Source organism: Condylura cristata, unplaced genomic scaffold (assembly GCF_000260355.1).
Source record: "Condylura cristata isolate star-nosed mole 26May11 unplaced genomic scaffold, ConCri1.0 scaffold00001, whole genome shotgun sequence".
NCBI classification, from domain to species: Eukaryota; Metazoa; Chordata; class Mammalia; order Eulipotyphla; family Talpidae; genus Condylura; species Condylura cristata.
The window spans coordinates 48,783,311-48,806,277 of record NW_004567102.1 but is presented as its reverse complement, the minus strand read 5'-3'; the positions used below and the strand labels follow the sequence as shown (position 1 = coordinate 48,806,277).

The 22,967-nt window shown below is 35.1% G+C and overlaps 1 protein-coding gene across 2 annotated transcripts in view; it reads right to left on the bottom strand.

Moving 5' to 3' along the window:
* LIN28B (lin-28 homolog B (C. elegans)) overlaps positions 1–22,967 on the bottom strand; it is a 100,570-nt gene that overhangs the window by 23,888 nt on the left and 53,715 nt on the right. For both annotated transcript variants that reach the window (XM_012721115.1, XM_004673732.1), the window contains exon 3: positions 15,207–15,391. In XM_012721115.1, coding sequence (XP_012576569.1) covers positions 15,207–15,391 — 185 coding nt within the window. The remainder of the gene's footprint in view (positions 1–15,206; positions 15,392–22,967) is intronic.

The following is a 22,967-nucleotide window of genomic DNA, read 5'->3' as shown; positions in this document are numbered from 1 at the left end:
TATGTATATATATATAAAATGCTATTATATATTAAACTATCATATATATGCATAACTATTATATATATTAAAAAGGAATATATAATAATAATGGAAATAATCATAATTTAACTATTGTTTAGTTAATAGACATTTAGGTTATTTCTGGGCTTTTGCTATTACAATAATGCTGCATAAGCACTTTTATGCAATTCACTTGACAATGAACCACATGGAGAAAAAACATTGCATGATAATTCAAAACTCATACACAAACATACACAAATTTACACAACACAACCCAAAGTTTATGAAGTAATAAAGTAATGCAACATACTTTAAATTCCACTTGATTAAAAAAGGATTTGGAATATTAATTCTCTAGCAGTTAAGTGCATTACAAATATCTTTTTCCCACTCTTTTATTTTCTCTTTGCTTATATTATTAATGCTGGACTAGTAACCAATGGCACATTGGTTATTGCTGACAACTCTATTTTCTATAATCCCTTTCTACGGATGGTTCCAGGTTAGAATCAGTCAAAAGATAAATTTGTGTAAGAGCTGAGAAGCAAAAATGGAGCAGAAGCCATTTTCTGTAAAGGGCTGTGGTGGCCAGACACAGTAACAGACAGGCACAGGACCTGGCAGCAGCAGCCTGTTCGTCCCCCCTCGGCTGCTCTCTGCCATCTTGTCCTTCCCACACCTGCATTCCTGACCAGCAGCGTGCACATCACTGACCCTGGCCTGTAAACCTAGGGACAGTAGCTACACAAAAGAAGCAGCTTCTGTGACCTCCCCAAGGACTCCCTCTCTCTAGTTTCTCCACAATAGCCACATACACTTGGATTTTTTCAATGTTCTGAAAGCTCTGATTTGTCCAGCTAATTGCGGGCCTCTGAAGAGTAACTAGTGATGTTTTTCTTTTTTTTGTTTTGTTTTGTTTTGGTCTAGTGATTATTTCACTAATCCCTTCTCCAGCAACTTCCACATTTGTATAAGACTTAAATTCTTAATTCTCATAATACTCACATTGGATCTATCTTCCTGAATGAAACCTTGTCAGATAGAACTTTTAAGTTCCAAGTAGTCAATTTAATCATAACCTTGTATTTGTGCTTTTTGTGTCCTGTTACATTTCCTCCCCCCCCAAACCTAAAGTCATAACAATGCTCTCCCATATATCCTTTTAATTTATAATCATAAAATTTGCTTTACACTTTAAAATCTTTAAACAGGGCATAAGGTCGGGGTCGAATTTTACTTTTTCCTCTATGGATAGATATATTCCAGGACCATATATCATCTTTCCACTGTTTCTTAGATCTAAAATTCTGTCTCTGCCTCATATCAATATTTACATATATTCCCTTTTCTAGATGCCTACTTATCTTTCAATAGGCCATCACCTCATTAATTACACATATGTACATAGTTATAAAAATACTGATTTCTGGTTGGAAGGGCCCCACACTTTGGTGTTCATTTATAAAGTTGCGTGATTATTTTGACAGCTCTATAGACTTACTAATTAATTTTAGAATGAACCCTATCGAATTTTAACTGGAATTATATTTTATTTGTAGAATACGTGTGGGGAAATTCTTTAAAATAATGAGTCATCATTCATTAACAAGATACTTTTCTCCATATATTTAGGCTGTTTTCATATTTATCAGCTTTTGTCATTATCTCCAAGAAAAAGTCTTTGGTAGTTTTGTTACAGATATTCCTAGGTGTAGCATATTATAGTTTATATTCAAATTGTAAAAAAACCATTTTTAAGAATTACAGTTTCTAATTGTGAGTCCTGAGATATAGAACAATTGTTACATTGCTGAAATGCAGTTTGATTTTTATGTATTTACATGTAACTAGCAATTTTGTTAATTTTAATTTATCCCAATTATTCCAATCTACAGCTAACCAGGAATATAGCCTTGAATAAAAAAGCAATTTGCGTTTTCTTTTTCCAAACACCAGATCTTTTATTTTCTCCTCCTATTGCATTGGTAGTACTGCTAATAATACCAGTAAAAAACCCAAGACAGGACTCTAGCAGGGTGACTTAAACTGAGAGCACTAGGAGGAAAAACAGAAGAGTCTGGAATAAAGTTAAAAAGCAGGAACTGACTTAAGAGTGTTTCCATACAACGGTAAAACATTTTGCTATATTCGGAGGCTTTTATTTGGAACAGTGCGTAACAGCTGGCGAGGAGGGAGGCTAGGATAAACAGCCCCTGGTTCAAACACAGCATGTGGCAACTGAGGCCCTCTCACTATAATCGCATCCGGTTTCCCAACTAGTGAGGACAACGATGAAATTCAGTTGGCTTTAATATAAGATTCTTGAAAAGCTGAGTCTTAAAAATAAATTTTTAGGGCCCTCCCTGGTGGCGCAATAGGTTAAAAGCGCGGTACTGCAAGCAAGCCACAACCTTAGATGAGTTAGATCTCCGGCTGGAGGTGACCCACATGGCAGGGCAGATCTCTCCTGACCGCCGCTGCCCCCCTCAGCTGTGTACTTCGTAGATCTGCTTGTTCTGCTCCCCACTCGCTCTGGTGAATCCTCTCACCACCCCTGCACCTCTGGCATGTATCACAGTTTTGTGTGCATAAATAAATCTTTAAAAAATACTAATAATAACTTTTTAGCCTTCATGGAAGAACGTAAGTACATTTAAGAAAAAAAATCACATCCAGAGAGATTCTGATTTTCTATAACCATTAACAAATAATTCTCCTTCCCAAAATTAAGGGGTTTTATTACTTGATTTTGTTACTATGAACTCCTATTTATAAAACAATCATACAAAATACAAGACCAAACTTAAAGCAAATATTAGAGCCCAACATTCTTGGTTGACTTGTTCTACATTATTATTTTTTTTTATAGACACAGCACAAAGGACTTTCTTTTTTTTTTTTTTTTTTAAGATTATTTATTTATTTATGCATACAGAACTGGAGTACAGGCCAGAGGTGCAGGGGTGGTGAAATGATTCACCAGAGACAGAGTGGGGAGCAGAACAGGCAGACTGATGAAGTACATGGCTGAGGGGAGCAGCGGGCGGGTCAGGAGAGGTCTGGCTCGCCATGTGGTCTCCTCCGGGGCAGGCGGCAGGCGGGAATCGAACTCATGCGGAAGTGGCTTCAACTTCTCAGTGCTGTGCTTTAACCCGCTGCGCCACCAGGGAGGGCCCCTACATTATTTTTAAAGAAAATATGCTCCAAGAGCATTTTTTACTTCACAAAACATTTTCTAAATTTAATATTAGTTATCTGTTTATTAATACTAGTTATCTGTTTTTAGCTGAAACAGTCTTCCATTGTGTCAAAACACATATTAAAACATTGATTATGAAACTGATTTTACAAATATGAAACCTGCATTACTAAATTACTACTTACTTAAAATGCAAGCAGATTATGTTATCATGTACATTAATAATAATATAAATGTGTTAATACTATTTATACTAACAGAAAGAAAATTTTCTTTATGATAAAAGTTCAAGCCATAGTTTTTAATCTATCATTTTAGCCAAATTTCAAAAGACTAAAATTCCAGAGAAAATGTGGAAGAACCTTTGAGATTCTTCAAATTCATCAAAATAGAATTGGTTTTGTACATCCTAATTAATGAATTTATAAAGGTTATCTGGAGGTTTAACAATTTTGCAATATAGTGCATTTTTTATTTGGTGTTCAGGTAGACTAGTATTTCATTGGAAGTATGGAAATTTTCTGGTCATCAGTCTTTTTACTGTTCGTAAAGAACAGAATGGACATTGCAGTGCATATAACTATAGGAATTTACATATATATTTAAGTTTAAAAGTGACAGTCTGAAAATACCAGATATTCATTACAAATATACATACCTAGGATTAATGTAAATTCATTTCCTTCTTAGAAAGGATTTCAAAGTTCTGAAATATTACCCAATTCTCATAAACCCTGTTTTGAAATCATACAATAAATATGTGATCCAATTTTCATCAAAGTCCAAAGGAAAGAATCTATGTTAAGGTTACTCCTTAAAAACACAATTTATACTTACAATGTTGTAAGAGTTGCTTCTGGAACCTTTTTTTTCTATAGTATAATTTACTATTTATCATGCTTATAATAAAAGTGCAACCGTAAAATCAACCTAAAATTGTGATCATTTGCCACTTGGGTCTTGACCATTCTGATCAGGCATTTGGGAGACCTATGCAGCTCCAAATGAAGCTCAGCTCCTCACAATGTCTTACAGAGGGTGATGAGAATGGCACATTGTCTGCCTGGTCTAAACAGAGGTCACAGCAGGGAGAGCATCTGCTAAGATAATGTGAATGAAGGAAACAACTATAATTGCCTCATTAAGAGATCTCTGGCCAAATAATCGCAAAAAGAAAGGACATGGAAAACCACCCTAAAATTAAGTCCATAATAAGGAAAATTTGGGATCGAATAAAAAATGCAGAAGAATTAAGGAGACTTGGGTATTCTGTTGGTTCTACTAATTTTCTTAGTCACTATATGGATGAATGAAAACTTGGATGCAACAGTTCAGTTATTCAATTCCACCCCTTGCCAGTCATTAGTAAGAAGCAGAGGATGCAAATTCACAGATGTCCAGGATACAAACAAATGTAAAATAAAGGGTGGTGAGGAATTATTTACAAGGGACCAAAACACAGGAACTAAGAAAGGAGATCTACTGCTCTGGATTTTGGCATTATATTGAAAAACATACAATGTAAGGCTTATAGAACATTTTAAAAGGGAAAGTGGTAAAGTATAAAAGCATAAAGTCTCAGAAAGACAAAAGAGTAAATAAAGGACAAATTAATCAATATACTTCTTGTTTTCTACCTCTACCTTTTAAAAGTAGATTTTCTTTCAAGTCCATAGTATATAATTACAAATAAATCTGTAGTCGCTTCAAGTTATCAGCCAATATAGGTACATATATTTTTATTCTCCTTACTGACAAATATTTCATAGTACTAGCTAAGATTTTCCAAATTTAAATTTAAGTATCTAAGCTGAACACTAGACCAAAATGTACTGATATTATGAAACTATTTTTTCATTTCCTGATATTTTGAGGTTAAGCTTCATAAACTTAATTTGAATTCTACAGTAAAATTTGTTATTATGTAAATAGAATCTTAAAGTGAATTACAATTACTATATTTTTCTGATTAGAACACATGCAGTAAAATTGAGCTTACTACACCCATAGCCAGGTTTAAAATAAGTAAACTACTTGATGACTTTGATGTTTTGCACCCAAAATGTGCTGGCTAATTTTTCCATTCCATTTACCATTCCGGTCTTTAAACTGCCTTAATCTCCTGCCCTCAGATGTTGACCTTGTAAGAATAGGGGTCATAGGTCAGAACAGACAGACCTCAAAGGATCTGGACTATCAATTCACGCCTGAGAGCATTCTCTTCCACAATAGGAACCTACTTAACAGCAAATTCCTAAATCTAATCACACAACTATCAGGGTGAAACAGTTATTTATTGGAATTTGTTGACTAACATTTTTCAAACATCTCTAGTACCTAAAAAGCATTTTTCTTTTTTTTTTTTTGGAGTAGGTTCTGGAATATAATATAAAAGTAAAATCATTGAAAGAACTTTTAAAGTAAAATATATATTTAAGTTAAAGTAAAAAAGATATACAAATCTAGTATAGATCAATTATTTTCAGGAGTACTATGTAATTTCAAAAATTACATAGCACTAGTATTCCTAACTTTAAAGTACCTGGAAAACTTCAAATTATACCACAGAGATAATAATTAGGAAATGTTATACTGCTGCAGAGCTGAGTAGGGAAAAGTTACCACTAGGTTTGAGCTCACTTACTCAAAAGGTACATGAGGGTATTATGAAATTTTTTTCCTTTTAATAAGGAAATGAAAATGTACAGTTCTTCAATGTGGAAAGCTTATATAGGTGAAAGCAAAAAGTGTTACAGCTTCCAAAATCATCTTGCAAATTTAAAATTTTTGAAAGCACAAATTTATGGCCTTACAAAAATAACTATATTATTATACATTTTTAATTTTCTCTTAAAAAGAATGCCAGTTAGCTCTTGTATTCTGAGCTAAGAATAAATTAGACTTGAGACTGTTTATAGTCATTCTGACCATTAAGTGGAAAATATATCATAATGTATGACTTTAATATTAAACTACAAAGAATGTCAAATTTCAGAATCAATTTTTAAGTCTAAATGAAGAACATCTTAAAAATGATAAAACAACAAGTCTTTGAGATATTATCAAAGAGATAAAATCCTTATATGATATAAAAGGCATTTCCTATACTTCTAAACCAAAAACAGTAATACTAAACATATTAACAATAAGCTTTCTTTCTAAATAAAATATATTAAAACTTTGACTCATGTAGATAATCAAAGCCACTCATATGCTAATGCAGTGGTGAAAATGAAATATTGCATGAAATGGAATGAAAGCAACAGAACATTGATATTATTTTCCAAGTTATTTCTAAAATTTAAGTCAATACTGTTGAAAGAGAACTTGCACTATTCTGAATAGCATTTCTTGGAGTGTGTGGTTGGGTCAAAAGATGTGGAAGGTTAAGGAGAACAAAGAAGACAGTCACTATCCCAGAAAAAAATTAGAATAAAAAAGGGGGCTAAAAAAAGAAATGAAAACAATTAAAAAATAAAAAGCTATGTGTACACAGCCATGGATTCCTGCATTTCAATTGGTCCTAAAATTACATAGATTTTTGTTCACTGGTTATTAATGGCTATAATCATTTACCCTATACAGAAAGATAAATTGTTACAGTCCACAACCTTTTTATTAATCTATCATATTTATTACTATAAAAAAATTTAAATATATAAAATATTTCATTGACATGATTATCTCACATAAATACTAAAAATCAATAAAGGCAGAAATAAGATAGTCATGTTACTATCTTCCTCCACAGTTTTATTCTTTTGAAGTTATTTCTTTTTCTGATAACAAACAGTGGTTTTGTAGAGAATAAATTTGCCAAGAATAGGTCAGATTTTAAGAAAAGTAAATTTCCTGCATCTTAATTAACAAAGTTCATTAAGTGCCTTTACTTTTTTGACAATGAACTTAAGCAAAGTAATTAAGAAAAGTAATTTGAAAGTATTTTATTTAAAATCTTAATAAAATTTTTTAAATGTGGGAGATTGAAAATAAGACAATAACACTGTTACAAAGTAAATGAACATTAGTAAATAAACACTAATTCAGGAACTTTTAAGACAGATTAAAAAACTAGCTCAAAATTATGGTAGAATCATTAAAATAATTATTTTGTGCCACAAAGATAAAAATCTTCACAAAATCTGGTTCTACAGAAACTGAACAAATATATCCTCTTGAGTGATAGATACTAATTTATAATGTTAGATACATTAATTCTTTGAAATAAAAACTTCAAAGTTAAAATTTTTAATCTGAAAAGGCAAAAATTAGCTTAAGGTTTCTATTTTTAAAACAGTTTAGGAGAGAAGATAACCTTTCCCCAAAAAAATGGTGTTTGAACAGTTCATTTTATTCACAGATAAGAAATTTACCTCAACATAAACCTTGTATTAAAAACCAAGTCAGGCCCTCCCTGGTGGGGCAGCGGGTTAAAGCGCAGCACCGAGAAGCTAAAGCCACTTCCGCATGAGTTCGATTCCCGCTGGCCCCGGAGGTGACCACATGGCGCGGCAGACCTCTCCTGACCCGCCCGCTGCTCCCCTCAGCAGTGTACTTCATTGATCTGCCTGTTCTACTCCCCACTCTGTCTCTGGCGAAGCCTCTCGCAGCCCCTGAGCCCCTGGCCTGTACCCCAGTTCTATATGCACAAATAAATAAATCTTTAAAAAAAAAAAAAAACAAAACCAAGTCAAGTGGACTGTAGATTTAAATGAAAAATTATTAAAAGTACAAATTTTATAAGAAGAAAGCATGGAGAAAATCTTTGTGACCTGGACTTAAGCAAAGAATTCTTAATCAGGACTTTATCAAATAAATGGAATAAAGTTAAAGATTGATACATTATTTTTATCAAAATCAAAATTCTTTGGCTCTGAAAGATATTTAAGATATTAGAAAGGCACAAATGGAGGAAAAACATTGGCAAATTACATATCTCAAAAAAGGACTTGTACCCACAATTTTTTTTTTAAGATTTATTTATTTGTGCATACAGAACTGGGGTGCAGGCCAGAGGCTCAGGGGCGGTGAGATGCTTCACCAGAGACAGAGTGGGGAGCAGAACGGGCAGACAGACGAAGTACACTGCTGAGGGGAGCAGCGGGCGGGTCAGGAGAGATCTGCCTTGCCATGTGGTCACCTCTGGGGCAGGTGGGAATCGAACTCATGCGGAAGCGGCTTTAGATTCTCAGTGCTGTGCTTTAACCCGCTGCGCCACCAGGGAGGGCCTGTACGCACAATTTTTATTAAAATGCAACAATAAGGAAAAACATGGAAGCAGCCCAAATGCCCAAAAGTAAAAATGACTGGATTAAAAAGATGTGGTACATATACACAATGGAGTATTACTGAACAACCAAAAAAAAAGAAACACATGTCTTTTGCAGCAACTTGGATGGAGCTTAGTGAGATAAGCCAGAAAGAAAAAGGAAAATACCGGATGGTTTCGCTCATAGCAGGAGGATAATGGACCAGGCAAGAAAATAATAAGAATAATGTGCAGCCATATACCAGAGACATTTTGTGGGGGTGAAGTGGGGAGTGGGATCAAAAACGGTGGGGGGAGGGAAGTGCACTAGATTATGGTGATGGCACATGGGTGATTTGGTAATGGGAAACCCATGGGGATTACAATTGAGATTAAAAATAAGTACAAAATGATGTAAAAATAAACTATTATATTATTTTAAAAAAATGCAACAGTAAGAAAACAGGACAGGGCCTTTCCTGGTGGCGCAGTGGGTTTAAAGCACTGCACTAAGAAGCTTAAGCCACTTCAGCATGAGTTCGATTCCCGCCTGCCTTGGAGGAGATCCACATGGCGAGGCAGACCTCTCCTGACCCGCCCGTTGCTCCCCTCAGCAGTGTACTTCGTTGATCTGCCTGTTCTGCTCCCCTCTCTGTCTCTGGTGAATCCTCTCACCCTCCACATCTCTGGCCTGTACCCAGTTCCATATGAATAAATAAATAAATCTTAAAAAAAAAAAAAAAGAAAACAAGGCAGCAAAATATTGTCAGAAAATCTGAATAGACACATTACCAATAGGTGACACTGAAACATAAAAATTCTGACTATCAGTAGCCATCAGGAAATGAAAATTAAAACCATGATGGTATAAAGCTTGCATCTGAGAAATCAATATACAAAAATCTACTATATTTCTGCACACTAGAAACAATTTGAAATAGGGGCCTCCCTGGTGGCACAAAGGGTTATAATTTTAATTATTTTTAATTATAATTTTTAATTAACTTGTTGAAGCATTATGAAGCTGTCTGCAGCCACTGCAACAAGAGTTCAATCCCTGGCCAGGGAGGTGACCTACACTGGTGCAACAGACCTCTCCTGTCCCACCCTCTGCTCCCCTCAGCAGTGTATTTCAGTCAATCTGCCTATTCTGCTCCTGGCTGGTGAATCCCCCTCTGGACTGTACCCCAGCTCTTATATGGATAAGTAAGTAAATCTTTTTAATTTTTTTTTTTAAATAGAAGTGAAGAAAATCCCTTTTGCAATTGCACAGAAAGGAATAAAAATAACTAAGAATCAATTTAGCCAAGTAAGGTGATACATTTTATATACTGAAAATTATAAGACACTAATGAAAGAATGTACAGAGAAATGGAAAGATAGTCTGTGATCATGGATTGGAGTACTTTGTATTTTTTAAATGCCCATACTACCCAAAACAATTTACAGATTCAATGCAATTCTTATCAAAATTTCAATGAATGTTATTTCATAGAACTAACAGTCCTAACTAATGAATGGAACCACAAAAGAACCCAAACAGCCAAAACGATCTTGAGAAAGCAGGACATTATTGGAGGAATCATACTCCTTGACTTCAAATTATATAACAAAACTATGGCAATCAAACAGACTGAAAAGATGTTATTAGAATCAAGGTAAATAGTTTTGGCATAGTTCTTCCAATTTATAGCCATTTTAGAGAGATGTTAGAGAAACAAGTGTTTCAAACACTAGTACAAATCCAGACCATGATACATTCTACAAGACAACTGAACTAGCTCCTCAACAGAATTGCTCTGAAAAAGAATACCCATATGTAGGGAGGTGGTGGGTGTTCTAGATTTTAAGAGACTTACATATAAAAATTAACTGGTAAGCATGTCCCCTAACTAGATTCTGATTTGACAAAAAAACTACAGAAGGTAAGATTTGGACAAGGAATTTTAATATGAACTGGATATTAGATACTATTAAGGAAGTACTGTCTATTTTGATTAGGCTAATACAGAATAATATTACATTGATCTAAAACATCTATAGCATTTTTTCAATTTTTTTTAAAGATTTATTTATTTATTCTTCCAGAACTGGGGTACAGGCCAGAGATGCAGAGGGTGAGAGGATTCACCAGGGACAGAGTGGGGAACAGAACAGGCAGATCAATTAAGTACACTGCTGAGGGGAGCAGCAGGCGGGTCAGGAGAGGGCTGCAGCGGCAGGCTGGGATCGAACTCATGCGGAAGTGGCTTAAGCTTCTTAGTGCAGTGCTTTAACCCGCTGCGCCACCAGGGAGGGCCCTCTTTCAAATTTTTAAAAATTTCCACAAAAATGTTTAGTTATCAAAATGTCAGTATAGATATGTGCTAACAATAACAGTTTTTCTTGTTTTTATGCCTTACTTATTTGTATTTTGTAATTTTTCATAAAAAGTAAAAGTAAAAAAATATAAGGAAATAAAAACAATCAAATAAAATATATACACAGAAACAATATAATGGAAATTAATACAAGAGCAGGTTCTTAGATATGTAGTAAAATACCTAATCAAGGAAAATGGACACTGAAAAATAACTAGAATATTCAGAATACTTTAAGATTTTTCAGACTATTTCACATCATGCTAATAACAAAAAAAAAATCTGGTTTCAGGCACAACTGAAACTGTCTTAGGAACTAGGCATGGTTAATAACCACAAAGATGTCAAGAAAGTTGTCTAAGAGTAAGTCGTTGCTTCTGTGATTGTTTCAGCTGTCAGTTGACACTGTCATATCTAGTTTTCTCAGTTTTCAGTTTTTACATAGCAGTCTCTATGCTTATTTGAATGTTATTGCAGTTTGTCTTTATCATTTTACAAAACAAGAAGCTTATGGGAAACTGGAATTTTTAGCCCCAGCAACACACTTTATGAACATTCCAAACTTAGTAGAAAGGTGAAAATATTTAGATATTAAATGTCATTGCTTTAATCACAGTAAAACACCCCATAAAGGTAAACAGTAGGAGCAGTTAATAGCTACCACCTTTGAAAGTAGATTCATTCCTTCACACCATGAACCTGCCATTTTTACAATGTCTTTACTCCTTATTCAGCTCATAGTCTATGATCTATCATTGTACATGTTCCCCTGACTACATCCTTATTAGCGCTCTTGTTTTTTCTCTCTCTCACTTTCAACTAGAAAAGCTCAGTCCTAGCTAAGCCCACGTTCCTGCCTATTTCACAGCTGAGACATGGAGTCAACAAAAGCTGGAGAAAACCCATAATCATTAAAAATACAAATGAACTCTATTTTAAAGTTATGTCCAATAACCACTAACCTTACATGGGTTTTTGATATGAACCAAAATCCTAACTTATTTACATACTGCTTTTTCCCCCTGTCTCATACATTCTCCTTTTTAAAAAAAAGTTTCCAGATTGGGCCCTCCCTGGTGGCCCAACAGGTTCAAGTGCAGCACTATGAAGCTATTGCAGCCACTGAAGCATGAGTTCAATCCCAGGCCAGGGAGGTGACCCACATGGCAAGGCAGACCTCTCCCAAACTGCCCCTGCTCTCCTCAGTAGTGTGATTTCGGTACATCTGCCTGTTCAGCTCCCCACTCTGCTCCCTCTGCACCTCTGGCCTGTACCCCAGTTCTTGTATGCATAAATAAATGTATCTTTAAAAAAAAAATCTCCAAACCTCCTCTTCTACTATCACTCATTTGATGAACTGGCTTTAAATTTCACTATGAAAAAAAGCTTAGAAAGATGAGAAATGTCACCATTTTCCTCTTCTCCGCCTACTCACCTATATCTGTACCTCTATGTTGCTCCAGTTTGAAAGAATAAACTATTTGTACTAACGACTGGCTCTCCGTTGCACTTTCAATCTCAATCCCCTCTCCCACTCAAGAAAATCACTCCAGCAACTGTCTTCCTCACTCCTACTATTTTTCCTTTTCTACTACACCATTTCCATCAACACATAAACACACCATAATTTCTTTCCCTTGGCTATTGCTTCCCTTTTCAGCTCCCATTTATAGGGAACTATCTCAAAAACGGTTTATGCTTGCTGTCTCCACTTCTTCTTTCATTCTCCTTTGAATACACCCACTTAGCTTTTCTCTTCTATGAGTCCACTGAATCTATTCCTGTTAACTTCACTCATGGCTTCTGTGTTGCAAAATCATCGTGTTTTGTGGTCATCTTATTGCCCATTCTACCATGTGCACCACTTAACACACCTGATACTCTCTTTCTTGAAACATTTTCTCTTACTTCTAGGGCAAAACTCTCTCGTGATTCTCTTATTTCCCTCCTTTAAAGTGCCCTTTGCCTTTCTTTCTACTCTTCCCAATTCCTTTCCTACTCCAGGGCTCAGTTCTCTTCTCATTTCTAATTATTTTCACTCTGATGCTATCTCATTTAGTCTCATGGCTGAGAATAATCACCTTTTTGTTGAATGCTCCCATTTTAATCTCTAGCTCTGAAATTTCATACTCACTTACCCTTCTGCCTATTCTACCTCTCAACTTGGATGTCTGTTCTCTATCTCCAACCAATTGTGTCCAAAAACCATATTTCTGATTTTCTGCTCCTTCTCTCATCATCTTCCCAGTTATTCAGGTCAAACCAGACTTGAGTCACCCTGAATGTTCACATTCTCTCATCAGCCATGTTTGACCCAATATTAAATACTTTTGTCCTGCCTTGTTCATGACCTCTGCTGTTAACATTCCAGTCTGAACCATCATCATTTCTACCCTCAGTTATTGGAACTGACTCTCAGCTTAATCCTAGCCTCTCTACTTTTGTTGTCATCACAGCTGCCAAAATGAATGACACTTCAAGGAGATAAAACAGATCATGTTACTTTTCAACTTAAAACTTTCCAATGACTTCTCATTTTCTCACAAATCAAAGTCCTTATGATAGTTGACAAGGTCTTACACGAGGAATGTCCTGTTATATTTCTTCTTTCCTCTTAGTCTCTAGTTCTCCCTCCCTCTGTATTTCCAATCCAGCATGTACATGTAAAGCATACCAGAACTATACTGCTTGTACTGTTAACTAGACCTTAAATAGAGAATAGAGAATACTTTACTTCCAAAATATCAACAATATGTATGTCAACTCTACCTCAATAAAGAAAAAAATTTAAAACAACATGGGGAAATAAAGGATTTTTTTTTTTTTTGGTTTTGTTTTACTTCTACCTCATTGTATGCTCACATTATTTCTGAGAGCAGAACATTACTTTAATAGGTAAATAAATCTTTATACTTTTACACATTTTAATGGCCTTTTTCTTATATAATATCAGCTCCTAAAGTGTAGATGAACACAAAAGTTGTTCTCTTACTGACAGTTTTTCAAACCAGACTAGGCAATAAATGCTATAGAGATAACTAGTTAGCAATATGGAAAGGGCAGAAAAGCTAAGTATTTATAGTCCTTTCCTCAAAGACAAATCTTTTGCAGGCCTTCCTAACTAACAGGTGTTAGTCTCAGTGCTATCACCAGCCACTGTGCAGGAGTCGGATCCCAGGCCAGGAAGCTGACCCATATGGTTCTGCTCCTCACTGAGTCTCTGGTGAATCCTCTCACCTCCTCACCTCTGGCCAACACCCCAATTCTTACAGGCATACAAAATAAAAATAAATTAAAAAAAACAGTCATTTGCAAAGAGAAAATTCAATATAAAATATAATTTAATAAGAACTATATAAGGAAATATGATGAATATTGTATATTATTAATTTAGTAGTTTAGAAAGCCAAACAGCCAATCAAATCAGATAGTATTAAGGAGAAAGTAACAGATCTGTCTTGAAAAAAATTCAAAACTTTAATACTATTTTTAAAAGTACTATAATTAGAGTTAGAATATATTTCAAAAGATGAAAATACATTTATCTATTTGAGACAGGTTAACATCATAACTATTCAAATTACAAAATTATCCTCACAAATAATTACCTCAATAGAAAAAAATGGGCAAAGCACCAGAGCATGTAATTCACAGAAAAAATGAAAACTAACATATAAATTGTACTTAACCTCTAACCTAATCATAGGATGAAAAGAAAAACAATGTGTTGCATTTAAAGTTATTCATTAAAAGGATGACATTATTCAACAAGCAGCCACACATCTGGAGGGGTTGGTTGTTAATTGGTCCTATGTATTTCTGAATTCAGTTTAAAAACAAAAAATTTTAAAGTGCATAGTTTTCATCCAGATTTTCCAGCATTAGGTATTTATCTAAGGATACAGTTAGACCAATTTGAAAAACTATATATACGAATTTCCACTGTAGTGTAATTGGTGATTATACAATAGCCTAAATTTAACAATTAATTTAACATAGTTTTGTTTAAATTAATTTTTGGTACATTCATACAGTGGCATTCACAGAAGTACCAAAAATGTTCCATAATAGGTCATTAAATGGAAAGGAAAAAAAACCCTTAAGACTCAAATTTATTGTGTATAAGTCCCATTTCTAGTTACGATTTCAAATGTCTTGTGTAAATGGTGATCAGGAGACCATTCAAAGATGAATGTTCTGTTTGATATATTCTACAGATAGTCAAAATTGTAAGAGAGTCTATATTTTTGGTAAATTCAATTAAACTACATGGTGGTAGTATTTTATTCCACTTTGGCTAAACTATATAAAGTATAGTAACAGAATTTAAAAAAAAAAATTCAGAAACCTTTTCCAAATACAATAAACTCAAACTACAAAGTAAAATGATTACCTATCTCCCTTTGGTTTTCTTTTTTGTAGTGTCTTCCCTTTGGGTCTTCTTTCGCTTCCTAAACAGGGACTCCCACCAGGTCCTGTTACCCGTATTGATTCAAGGCCTTTGGAAGATTTTTTAAATGTGAATTCCACTGGTTCTCCTTCTTTTAGGCTTCTAAATCCTTCCATGAATAATTTGCTCTGTAAAGAGCAGAGAGAGGGAGAGAGAAAGAAAATCATGATTATCAACGTTTTTATAAATTATCTCTATAATTTTATGATTAACATAGCAAGATATTCTGTTATCCATTACAAAGTATCAAATCTTTGTATTTTAAGTTCAGTGATTTTTATGCCATTTTAAATTTCCTGCTGCAATGCTGGCCGAGGGAGAATAAACTACTACCATTTTTAAAGGTAATTTAGCAATATTTAAAAAATGTTAATATACATATTCTTTGATCCAGCAATTCTACTATAATGTCTCCTCTACAGACACATTACACAAAGGGTTAAAAAAAATTATAGTAGAGCTATATATTGTATATTATAACATTTTGAATCATTAAAAGACCTATATGTATTAATGTAGAAAAAACATTTATAGTGTTGTTAAAAATTTAAGGAAAACAGAGTTCCCACCAAAATGCCATGTAGGGAAAGGATTTTTTAAAAGTTATGTTTGTTTATATACAGCTGGGTCTGGAATAACAGAGGGTAAATTATAAACTGTACTCTTTGCAATTTTCACAATTTGAAACAGATTCTCAAAATCTAAAAGATAGTTAATTTGGGGGAGGGGGAGTTTTCCTGATTGCAAAAGTGCAACCTAGGTTACAAATATTAATAACTGTTAACTGGTTCTATTAATCTTACTCTTCTCATCAGTCAATGTATCAATTTAAAATATATGAAAATTAATTTAATAATTGGCTTATAATTATTTTTAAAACCACCTGTGTACATTTTGCAGATAGAATTTGAAATATCATGTAGTTTTAAAAGATTTTAGCAACTATGGGGCTAAAAGGAGCAAAAAATACATGGTTGAACATCTTGCTCAACTACAGTTCTTTAAATACAATGCAGCTTTGAATGAATGGTTTTATCTCTTTTTTTTTTTAATCTGTAAATTTAAGGGATTTGCATCTGTTTTATGCACTTTCTGAGGAGGAACAGTGTTTCTGGGAAAAGGCTCAGGGTGGTCAAGCAAGCTTGTAAAATGCTGTATACCTTTTCTACTCAGCTGAATCAGATTAGCATATAAAAGTTTTCCAAGTTCAGGACTTACCTTTACTCCCTGCCCCCACCAAAATAAAAATCGTGTTTAATTGTGTTTAACTCAGCAATTTCCTGACCTAATTGAGACCAGAGTCCTTTCTTTACTGGCTTACTTGAGGAAATACCGGACCAGAAAATCTTTACTCTTCCTGAGCCTATGATTCTAATGGCAGTTAAATAATTACCTATAAGCAAATTGTTATATGAAACAAACAATTAAGAAAAAAAAAACACTTCTAAATCCAGTGCCAAAAGAGAAATTCTTTATGAAAGTAATAAGACACGTGGGGGTTTTAATCTGTTCCCAGCACAGTCTCTCAGCCACTGCAGAATCCTCACACAGAAGTTGCCCTTTGGCAGCGCCATTTCTCCTGTCTGGTTCTCTGCAGAAATCAGGGGGAAATCACGACTGCACACACTCTTTAAAATTAAAAAAAAAAAAAAAAAAAAAAAAATGTTCTTTGAGCTTTTTTTCCCTTATATTTTCAACCTTCTATTTTTTTCCCTATACTTTCTCCTCACTAATAAAATGGATCTTTTGCTTTCATTACTTCTCGCCCTCTCCATTCAAGAAAGTGCAGATTATCAAAGCAAATGCAGTGGATAAGAGAAAAGGGTGAGCTGCTTTAATTAGAGCTATAACAACTTCATGTTTTGTCTTCATAATAAAATTTCTATCACTTCTGGCCCTCCCTGGTGGCGCAGCGGGTTAAAGCACTGCACAAAGAAGCTTAAGCCACTTCCGCATGAGTTCGATCCCCCCCTGCCCCGAGGAGTCCACACGGTGTGGCAGACCTCTCCTGACCCGCCCGCTGCTCCCCTCGGCAGTGTACTTCATCGATCTGCCTGTTCTGCTCCCCACTCTGTTCCTGTGAATCCTCTCACCCTCCGCATCTCTGGCCTGTACCCCAGTTCTGTATCAATAAATAAATAAATCTTTAATAATAAAAAAAATTCTATCACTTCTTTATTTCTTTTTCTTTTTTTTTTTAAGATTTAATTATTTGTTCATACAGAACTGGGGTACAGGCTAGAGGTTCAGGGGCGGCAAGAGGCTTCACCAGAGACAGAGTGGGGAGCAGAACAGGCAGATCGACGAAGTACACTGCTGAGGAGAGCAGCGGGTGGGTCAGGAGAGGTCTGCCACACAGTGTGGTCACCTCTGGGGCAGGCGGAATCGAACTCATGCGGAAGTGGCTTTAGCTTCTCAGTGCTGTGCTTTAACCCGCTGCGCCACTTCTTTATTTCTTCTCAGTTCCTATGTACAGGTATACTTCTACCAATTTAATTTCACTATAACTTCTGATAGTTATCATTTATGAATGATCATTTAGATTTGGTCTAAATGATCCTTCCAAGTCTAAAGTAAACTTCTGACTCTATGGGACACTAAGTTGTGGCCATTCTTCATAAAATCCAGAAACAATGCTTTCCTTTTTATTTGGTCATTTATTTCACCTTCTTAAAATTAGTACGTAAAGCAATTAAAATTTATAATACTTGAGAAAAGATAATATCTCAAAAAAACTATAATGCCCTTGTAAGGAAAAGGTAAGGATTACAGAGAATATTCTCTTTGCTATTACATCAAAATCACTGCTACCTAATGGGAAAGATTTGCTGAACTGAAAATTAGCTCATTATATTTCTTCACAAAAACAACTTCTCTTTGTGACCTGACAATTTCTATTAAAGGTGTCTATTTTTCTAACCACACTGGTTGCAATCCTAAATTTTATTCAAAACACTATCACGTCATGTCTATTTTTTACTTCATAATTTCTTGCATCTGTTCCAAACATTTTACATAAGAATTGCTATCCTGCTTTAGATCCTACCTATCTCTTAACTGGTTATTTTGGTTAGTATAAAGTTTCTTCATTGAAACTTCTTCAGCATCAAGTCTCTTCCCTACTACACACATACTCCATATTTGCATGTTCTCTCAGAACAAATCTTAGCCTGTTAGTCCTGTAAGTATTCTCTCTCAAAAATCTACAATACAATCATATGATCCAGAAATTCCACTCCTAGGCATCCATCCAAAGCTGCAAAAAACACTAATTTGAAGGGGCACATGAGCACTGATGTGCACTACAGTACTATTTATAACAGCCAAGTTATAGAAACAATGTATAATGAAGGGATTAAGAAAGTGGTAGAGCACCTGCTGATGGTTTAGGGGTTAGGTTAGCACTACCATCCCAACAGCCTGAATTCAATCCTAGCCCACATAGAGCACAGCAGACCTCTCTCCTGTATTGCCTGCTTCTCCCCTTAGCAGTGTATTTCAGTAAAATCTGCCTATTCTACTCCCTACTCTTTCTCTGATAAATTCTCTTACCCTCTACACTTCTGGCTTGCACCCCAGTTCTTCAATGCAAACGTTAAAAAATAATAAAATAAAATTTAAAAAAAGGTATGTGGTATACACACATCACACTCATACAGAGTGGAATACTACTCAGTCCAAAAAGTGTGTGTGTGTGTGTGTGTGTATAAAGTAACTCAGACAAATAATGCATAATTTTAGCCATGTGTAGAATATAAAGAAACAAAGTAAAGGTATAGAATAGACTGTTTCAAAACAAACCCTCTACATCTGACTGCAGAACTGAGGCTCCCAGAGAGGGAGGGTAAGGGTAGCAGACAAAGGGAGGGGACGTTGGTGCTTTGGAGATGGGCATGTGCTTCCATACATTTGAAAATGAGTGCACCTATGTCCTTAAACAAAGTGTTGTAAATAATATTATCTCAATAAAATAAAAATATTAAAATAAGTGTTTAATAAAAATATTAAATATGTACCAAAAATTTTAAATCTTCAATACCATTCTATGTTGTAGGTGAGCCCTTTCATAATCCTACCTCTGGTTGTATTTTCTACGTCCTTTCAATCACAGCAAACACAACTTTACCATTAGTGAAACTGGCTGACTCTACTTCCCTAAACACACTTTACACTTTTTCATCTTTGTACTCCAGCTCATGCTGGTGGGGCTGCACTCTCCTCTTCACAACTGTTTATCAAATCACCCTCCAGATTCAATACACAATAAGAATGATTCTTTATGCATCATCCTCAGCTTACCAAACTGGAAATATCTTTCATTCAGTTGATTCTTTCATATAAATTTTACAAAACACTGCTGGGTAACACAAATATCTGTGTAAGCTTTATTATTTATTTGCATTTTGGATTTACCTTCTTTTAAAATACAGGGATTACAATATGTATCTTAGTATTACTCAAGTGCTCAGCATAATGGCTAACAATAATTATAATTCAACGAGTTCTTAAAAAATTCCTTAAGGATTATTTAGTCTACTTTCTCTTGAAAAGAAAGTGAACTGAACTGTAAGGAGTTAAATGCAAAGTGAAATCTTCCAGCTTCTATTTCTCAAATTTTTAGAGTGAAAATGACACGATTTGTGATACATTTAGAATAAAATGGATTATAATGGTTCATGGAGATGACACTAGTCTGACAATATTCAAAAGTTAATATGGATCTCTTTTCCTTGTTCTTCCTCATTTTACCCATATTCTCTATTCATCTCCACTGAAAAACCTCACAATCTATGTTCTGCTTATTCAAACCAGTAATGCAGATTTATATAGATTTTTCTTTATAAGTAAGAGTAAGATGTATGTAAAGTAGGACGTCTGGTGTTGGTCTATATTGTCCTCTGTGTCATTTGTTTGAACAAAATAGAGATTTATTCTCTATAGAAGATAATCACATTATACAATGAATAAATGAAAAAAAAAAGGAATGACCAAATGAATGAACAGGCATTTAGAAGTTGCTGACATCCCTATTAAGATATCAAGCACTTAACAATGGGCCAGGCTAATTGTGAATTTGTGCACAGTTAACTCATCTAACACATGACTTGTGTCCCTTTCCTCCAATCAAATAATGTTCCTTTTTATCACACTGTCTATACTCCAATTTTTAAACTACATTGGCACAAATTTATTTCTGAAATGTAAAAATACTAGCTTTCTATTTCCTTGTGATTTTTCCTTTCTTCCCCTGAATCATTTAGAAATGACTCTGAAAGAGTAACAGGCATATGGACTCAAATGAAAAGGGTCCAAAGGTTACATTTTGCGAAGTGTCTCCAGTTGGTTGTGGTCCTGTACTTTCTGGTCATGTATTTTCTTTCAAACTCCAGCTAGTTTGAAAGGCGGCAGTTTTACACCTGATTCTCCTTAGAAGTAAGAGCGTATTTTCTTCTCTGGGAAGCATAAGGCTACTTTCAGTTCAAGATGACAAGGCTAAATAAATACATGCCTCATGTTATTCCTTGAAAGTCATTAATACAATCGTAAAATAATAAGGAGAAATAGACCTACAATAAGGAAGAAAATAAAATGGATGTCATCAATAGAAAACAGAATTCAAGACATTTCAGATGTTAGAATGAATGTTGGATGAACTAAAAGAACCACAGCAGAAGTAGGAACCAGCATCTCTAACAAATCTTGGAGAGATTGCTGAGAATCAGCAGGTACAGTGAATGGCAAGAGACAGCAGTAGCTTTGGAGATGGGGGTTGGGGAAGGTTTACGCTTAGACCAGATGCCTTTCCTCCTCCCAGCAGTACTGCCACCTACACAGTGAAAACAGCCAAACATTTCTCCAAGGCAAATAATATGCTTCCCTTCTCTAAAGGGCTAAGGAACTATCTGGATAATGGTGAAATGCTGGGTTCCTAATAAACCCCTATTCATTCTAACAATTAGAGGTCTACCATTGCAAGAGCTGATTCTCTGCCTACTCATCCTTAAATATTCCTATCCCTCATTCTTGGCCCCTTCACATATCTGAAGGGTCAACCAAGGATCAAAAACATGCAGCGTAATCATGGAAGGCCAAGATAAATAAGGGAACAAAAAAAATTTAAACATCTAATCAGTATCTTCAGAGATAATATAACTTCTATAAACCAAGAAAAAATTTTTAATAATTCCCAGAAAGTTAAAAATAATTATTGAAACTAAATGAGTTGAAAGTACAGTATCAGAAAATCTCTCAGGATCTAAGATAAACAGACACCCCCAAACTAAATGCAAGGCATGAAAGGATAAACAAGAGTACAGAGGATTTATCCAAAAGGACAATTATTCAACTTGAAATGGAGTTCCAGTGAGAAAGAACACAGAAAGTGGGGGAAGAATAATTGTTAAATGAGTAATAAAAATTTCCAATGCTATGAAGGAGAGAGGTGTACACTGAGTAGAGATGTTTTGTAAGCTTTCACACAGGTACATTTTTTTTGAGTGCACAAGGAGAGAGTGAGATTATAATAGAGACTGAAGAGAGTACTACAAAATGAACTAGTGATTTAACCATATGCCTCATCAGCAATATAGTTAATAATTGCATAGCGATGGCAGGTAGCTTAGTTTAAGTGAGTTATTTTTAAGTGAATAAACAAAACTGTGGCCCTCCCTGGTGGCACAGTGGGTTAAAGCACAGCACTGGAAAGCTAAAGCCACCTCTGCATGAGTTCAATCCCTGCCTGCCCAAGAGTTGATCCATATGGCACGGCAGACCTCTCCTGGTCAGCCCGCTGCTCCCCTCAGCAGTGTACTTCGTCATTTGGCCTGTTCTGCTCTGCCCGCTCTGTCTCTGGTGAAGCCTCTCGCCGACCCTGTACCTCTGGCCTGTACCCCAGTTCTATATACACAAATAAATAAATCTTTAAATAAATAAATAAACAAAACTGAAGCTGGAAAATGTACACTTAGAGCCAGATGAAGGAAAATTTTTGAATGATATATTATTTTAATCTAAAGAGAGAGCTAGTAGTCTTTTTTTTTTTCTTTTAAAAATATCAAGATCAAATCTGTGTTTTAAAGCATCTAACTTCTTTGGCAATAAATGTGGATTCTGCAGACAACAGGAACCTTTGTGGGGATAGCTATTAAAAGATGATCTCAGTCTGGGCCCTCCCTGGTGGCGCAGCGGGTTAAAGCACTGCACAAAGAAGCTTAAGCCACTTCCGCCTGAGTTCGATTCCCGCCTGCCCCCGGAGGAGACCACATGGCGTGGCAGACCTCTCCTGGCCCGCCCGCTGCTCCCCTCAGCGGTGTACTTCGTCGATCTGCCTGTTCTGCACCCCACTCTGTCTCTGGTGAATCCTCTCACCCTCCGCATCTCTGGCCTGTACCCCAGTTCTGTATGAATAAATAAATAACTCTTTAAAAAAAAAAAAAAGATGATCTCAGTCTTAGCAAAAGATAGTTAAAACTAAATTTAAAAATGAAAGAGGTGATTGGTTTTGTGAAACACTTTGGGACTCACATATATATATATATATATATATATATATATATACCTTCCTATAAATGCTAAATTACCCCTAGTAATAATTTATTGTTTTAGTAGATAATGATGTTGTAAAGTAACAATATTACAAGTGCTTCATCCTGGGAAGGATCATTTAAGAGTGATTGCAAACATGTAAAATCAAAATCTGATTCT